Raw genomic sequence first — 6,625 nt, 5'->3', positions numbered from 1 at the left:
AATTAATAAGGTAGGTACAATTTTAGTAACAAATAAAAATCTAACAACAAAACAAAAAACTTAATAATGCCACTAACGTAGTAACGTCAATAAAAATTAACAATTGGGAAAAGTTCTGAATGTTTATATCTTATATTATTATCATATAGTTTTGGCGGGGCCAGTATTAAGATAAGTGATAACGCGATAAGAGAAAAAAAAAAACGCATGGAAAAAATCATGGAAAAAAATTCCGATTTTTATTTTTTTCGGATGGGTTTTTTCAGAAAAACCCCGATAAAACCGCCCATTAATATTTTACAATAAAACCCACAGGGTTTTTGGATGGGTTTTTTTCTGAAAAAACCCAATAAAACCACCCATTATTACTTTTACATTAAAACCCAACCGGGTTGGGTTTTTTCTAAAAAGCCCGGGTTTTTGCCAACCCTGGTTTAAACGGGCCACTCCTGCTTCGAGATAATATTATACACTGTCGTGCCGCCGCTATTTTATTTTAACTTAGCACGCGTCACGACTGGCGCTGAATATATAATTATTATTCTACATTTTTATCACATTTTAAAATGGTCTTGTGTTCATAAAAATAGATGGATTCTAAACCCAGTTTATTTATCCCATCGACTAGTGCAACTATTGCTGAACTGAATGCTGAGGGATCCAGTAAATCAAAATATAAATCAACCTATATAAATAACTCTGTCAAAGCATATTATGAAGACCTACAATTATTACGGGAGTATGTTATGAAATATTAACGACTGGTAGCTTATTCATAAAATCATAATAAATGTTTGTTTTAGAGATGAATATTCATGTGATATAAAACTAAAAGCTGATGATGATACAATTGTTTTTGGACATAAAATTGTATTAATGTCTGGTAGTCACTATTTCCAGGTTATGTTCTCTGATTTTAGTGAACGCAATAAAGATATTGTTTATATTAGAGATGTAAAATCCACCGTGTTAAAATTAATCGTAGATTATTTCTACACTCTGAAGATTGTTATCAGCGATGAAAACGTACAGGTAATAATAAATATTTGCTTTGTTTTGGAAATTCATCAAAATTATTTAAATGCATTTTTGTTTATTTCTCTAGGATTTGTTAACGGCAGCAATTTTCTTACAGGTGGACTGGGTAAAAAGTGCATGTGCTAAGTTTGTACAGAAGCGACTGGATCTATTCAATTGTTTTAGTTTTAGATCATTTGCTAATTTTTATAGCTGTTTGGAACTGTTTTCTTATTGTGACTTATACATAAGTAAAAACTTTATGTATGATACATTTAATTACATTTTCTAGTTATGTCATTAAATTGTATTCAAATATAACGATTAATGATTATTATTTTCAGAGATGTGGTTAAAGGTGAAGAATTTTTATCTCTATCTACTGAAGAATTAATAAAGTTCTTATCGGATAATGTTCTTAACGCACCTGAAGAAGAAGTAAGTAAATTTAGTAAACCTAAATGCATAATACTATATGTGAATAGACTTATATTAGTTTATTATTTTGGATGGAAAATCAATTTACATAAATATTATTACCAGTAGCGTCATTTGGGGGGGGGGGGTGGCTGGCAAGGTGGGCATTTGCCCCTGTCTGATTTTAAAAGCGGCCCGATGGACCGGTGGCCAGTTGTTGCAGTTTTACCATTACTATATTTTATTAGCAAAAAACACCTATTTTATAACATTTTCAGAAAATATTTTAGTATGTAAGTACAGTACTAAGAAATTATTGTCACAATGATATATTTTTACTAGGTAATTGATAGTTGGAACATATTTATATTTAGACACATGCGGGGACATACACATTGTATGTATGGGTATGTATTTATGAATGTTTGCTTGTGTAAGTGTGTTTTGTGAAGGAAAATGAACATATTAATATTGTTGTATGCACAACAATAATAATTAATATCATAATCTCGTATAGTTTAATTTCTAAAATCTAAAATTAATACAAATTCTAAAAACAACAACTGATTAGCACTCTTATTAATATCATCATTGATCACGGACTTCAGTTAACTGGCGACAATCGTGTGTAATTCAATTATTTTGCGTATCGTGTTAATATTTTAGTTGAGTTAAATACCTAAATTAAAATTTATTTTTTTCATGACTCATGTTTACATTAATCCAGGGCTTAAAACCGTTATCAATAAAGCCGGTAACCGGTTATCGTTTAATTTTGATATTTTAGTAACCGGTAACCGTTTCTTTCATACACTATGATAACTGTTAATTGTTTAAAAATCGTTGATAAGGTTTTTTGGTAATCGGTTACTGGTAAAAATCGGTTTTTAAAAATAATTTTTTAAATTTTTTTAATCATGTTTTTTTTTTACCCATTCGGGCCGGTCAAAACCTTTGCCCCCCTCTATTGAAAACTGAAATGACGCCACTGATTATTATAAATATATATAATATTGCACTCTTCAGTGGATGCTTGATGGAAATATATTATTATCTCAGATTTCACAAAAAATATATGTTTGTGGTAATTTTTATAAATTATAAACACAATATGCATTTATAATTGTCAACTGGTTTTAATACAATGTTATGTCATCATTATCATATTATGTTGTCATTTCGTTATATAGCAGAATATTAGGAGTTAATCTTGGTTTATTATATATAATTTTCAAAATTTTGTTCTGTGCTATCTGAATACTTGTTTCTGAGGTTTTAGCTGTTCCTCTCCAAGCTACAAATCCATATTCTATTAAAGATTGGGTTAGTGCAAAAATAAGTATTCTTTAGCCAGAGAATATTTAAAAATTGCTTAGCCATATTGTAGAAGGTATACTGCAGTTTGCATAACTTGAGAACTAATAGAGAGATGTGGACATTCCAGCGTAAATGTCGCTCAAATATTACTCCTAAATATTTAGTTGATGTTTCTCTTTTTATAAGAGAACAGTTACAATGAGTTTTAGATTGGCAGGTTGAAAATGTTAAAAAGACCGTTTGGTTTTGTTCAATGATAGGTTATTTAATAAGAACCATTCAATAATTTGTTTTAGGCATAAGAAAACAAACTACCATTTAGGGTTAGCTTACTTAATTTAGAGACATATATGATGTATTGTAGAGAGGATAGCACTTTACCTTGGGACATGCCAGTTGTCATTGATCTACTATTACTAAACGTGTCTCCAATTTAAGGGGACGTGATACCCACATGTGTTGTCTCCGTCTTGCAAGTGCGTAACATAGCAAATTTTACGCTCAGCAGAACACGTATAGCTCCGTTAATTTCTAAATTAAAGTGAATCGACCTCTTATAAAATCTAAAGGTAAGATTATTATCTAGACTGATGGGCTTTTTAATATATTTTAATTTTAACGCGAGTTATAAGTATTTTAAAATTGTAAATTGTTTATACGTCTTAAAATACTCATAACTCGCTTTTAAATTAAAATATATTTAAAAGCCCAAGAGGTTGTCTAGTACGCGTGTAAGACGGAGACAATATATACGGGTGTGACGACGTCTTCTTAATAAAGATTATTATTATTATTATTATTAAGTTTATAATTGCATTTCAATATATTTTCATTTAATTTATTTTGTTTGTTTCAGGTATTTGAATGTGTTATTAAATGGGTTAAGCATGCGTTAAATGTTAGATATGATAGCTTGCCTCAAGTTATGGAACATGTACGTCTGCCATTAGCATCTTTAGAGTTCATATCAAATAATGTGGTCGAAGAACCTCTTTTTAAAAATCTTCCTAAAAGTATGTTTTTTTCATAAACACCTTTATTATAAATTGAATTTCATATACTTATAATATTTTGTTTTTAGGTAAAGATTATTTAACTGAAGCTTTTCAATTTCATGCACTTAAGATACCACGCCGAAAAATTACACAAACTATTCGAAATACGCCTAGACTGTCTGGACAAAAAGTATTATTGTGTTTTGATTAATTTAACTTAGCAATAACATTTATTTATTTAATCTTATCAGGTTTTTCTAGTGTTCAGTAGTCCATGGTACAACCACTGGTATGATCCAAAAACCAAAAAGTGGGATCGTTTACCAGACTGTCTGGAGATTATTAGTTATGATGACTTTTATCATATAGATTTAATTAAAGAACATTTTGTTGTTTCTATTTCAAACCCATTTTTAAGAATAATTAAATTATCTTTAAAACCAACAATGATATGTGTAACTGGTACGTTAGTTCCAAGAAGAAATTTTGGGTTTGGTGTATTAGATCATTATTTATATGCAGTAAGTTGTACATATTATAAATAACTTATTTTATATTTTAAATATATATTATAATATGAAATGTTAGGTTGGCGGTTGCGGAAAAGATGGAAAAGAATATTTGAATAGTGCAGAAGTTACAGATATAAATAATCGAGAAAGCAGAATGATAGCTAATATGTCCACTAAGAGAAGTAATTTAGGTGTTGGTGTACTCAATGGACTTTTATATGCAGTAACTAAATATTTAAATATATTTTATTTTAAATTTATAAAAAATGTATATTATTCATTTGTGTAGGTAGGAGGAAGTAATGATGATTCAATGCAATTAAAATCTGTTGAATGTTACGATCCAAGTGTTGATACTTGGATACCAGTTGCCGAAATGAGAGAATGCCGGTCTGATGTTGGTGTAGGTGTAATGGATGGTGTATTATATGTCGTTGGTGGTAAATATGGAGATAGATGTCTTTCAAGTGTTGAAGCGTATAATCCAAATACTGGAGTTTGGACTTCTATTGCTAATATGCATATTGCTCGAAGCGGTTCTAGTAATTAAAATCAATACTTATATATAAAAATAATATCAATGTAAAATTGTGTATTGAATTAAAATAAATTTTTTTTATCTAGGTGTAATTGCATTAGATCGTTTATTATATGTTATCGGTGGATATGATGGTGAATCTGTTATGACATATCCTAAAGTGGATCCAACCCTGTTGAGTAATGTAAAAATGAGCAATGTGTTGAATTCTATAGAAATATACAACCCCGACACTGATACCTGGTCCATCGAAAATATTTATAGCAGGATGACTGCAATTTTTGGAGTATTAATTGTTGATAAGACATTAGTCACCGAATGTCTTAAATTTCATAAATAATATTTTATCTATGTTAAATCTTAGATCATATGAAGGCCTCGGTGCAAAAACCAGATACGTCCATTTTTCATAATGTTCAGGAAACACAAAAAACTATCTATAAAATTGGGAAATGAACCAAAAATTAAAAACGTGGTGTTATTCTTTTTGTAAGATTAAGATACATCACTTAAACAAGTTCTCTTTGGTTTGAATTTAATATCCATAAAAATATTTATAATAAACTAAAAAATTATGATAATTAGATTTTCAATGGTCGCAATAACCAGATACGTCCAATTTTTTTTTGGGACGTATCTGGTTATTGCAACCAACTAATCAACAAAATATTTTACTGTAGTCAATACGTCCACTTATATCTGGTTATTGCAATCAATGAAAGTCTAAAGATCAAAATTTATATGGAAGTGTCGGGTGCAAAAAAAAAATGGATATATACTATTTCAATGAATATGTCCGGACGTATCTAGTTATTGCACCCAACAGAAATTTAAAAATCAATTTTTATCATTTTATTTCAATACTATTCATCGGACGTATTCGGTTTTTGCATCCATCGATAGAGATTTTTTTTTCTGAACTTTTCTATAACAAAAAACGATTTTTGAAAAATGTGGACGTATCCGGTTTTTGCACCGAGGCCTTCATATACTATGGATGGAGCTACAGTGTATTATTTAGTTGCCAATATTAGCGACGAGTCTCCGAATTAGGTGTTCGATGTCACAACTCCTCGCATAATATTATTCATTGCTTACTATCACCACAGATGACAGAACAGAATAATTATCATTATCATTTATCGCAGAATTTATTATTTTATATCTTACCATATTATTATTATTGGTTCTTTAATACTTAAATATATTATTTAATAATTATTATATTACTACAATAAGTACCTATTATAGTTATTATAATTTGTCAAACTACTTAATAATATATTTTTGATTGACTTCATTTAACCTTGTTCAATTACACAAACCCATTATGGTCAAGTTTATCTTTGGTTTCTTGGTCATTTGAATTTGCTTTGTCTTCAATCCTTGGTAGTAAATATCCATTATCAATGGTCAACCTATATTCTGACGGTAAAGATACAGTATGATTGTTTAAAACAATTGTTTTGTCATTGGCACATGCATGAATATGCTTACAAATATTTAAATAAATAATATTGTATAAACATGAACATTTGTAAGTATGTACACATATATTTCATGAATTACAGTGTAATACACAATTAATACATGATGTAGGTATTTGTTTTCTTAAACTTAATATTGAACATTATTTTCTGTCGCTGAATTGACCAACCAATAATCATCAACCTTTAATACCATTTCTGGTTTCATATTTACACTTTTTTATGAGCTGCAATAATTTAAACCAGGGCTTGAAACCGATTGAAATAATTTCGGTTTCGGTTTCGGTTTTGAATTCCGGTTTCTAAATTTTACGTTTTCGGTTTTAACTTAGCAATACCGGT

At 29.2% G+C, this 6,625-nt stretch overlaps 1 protein-coding gene across 1 annotated transcript in view; it reads left to right on the top strand.

The window, feature by feature from the left end:
* Positions 1-5,633, top strand: part of LOC100571299 (kelch-like protein 2) — a 7,357-nt gene extending 1,724 nt beyond the window's left edge. The window contains exons 2-11 of the mRNA XM_003245991.4: positions 591-739; positions 804-1,032; positions 1,106-1,281; positions 1,362-1,455; positions 3,608-3,764; positions 3,833-3,936; positions 3,998-4,267; positions 4,335-4,481; positions 4,548-4,800; positions 4,883-5,633. Of these exons, the coding sequence (XP_003246039.1) occupies positions 591-739; positions 804-1,032; positions 1,106-1,281; positions 1,362-1,455; positions 3,608-3,764; positions 3,833-3,936; positions 3,998-4,267; positions 4,335-4,481; positions 4,548-4,800; positions 4,883-5,136 (1,833 nt within the window). The 3' untranslated portion in view covers positions 5,137-5,633. The remainder of the gene's footprint in view (positions 1-590; positions 740-803; positions 1,033-1,105; positions 1,282-1,361; positions 1,456-3,607; positions 3,765-3,832; positions 3,937-3,997; positions 4,268-4,334; positions 4,482-4,547; positions 4,801-4,882) is intronic.
* The last annotated feature ends 992 nt before the right edge of the window (positions 5,634-6,625 follow it).

Source organism: Acyrthosiphon pisum, chromosome A1 (assembly GCF_005508785.2).
Source record: "Acyrthosiphon pisum isolate AL4f chromosome A1, pea_aphid_22Mar2018_4r6ur, whole genome shotgun sequence".
NCBI lineage: Eukaryota > Metazoa > Arthropoda > Insecta > Hemiptera > Aphididae > Acyrthosiphon > Acyrthosiphon pisum.
Note: the sequence above shows the minus strand (reverse complement) of the source record. Positions and strands in the feature narration are given on the sequence as shown.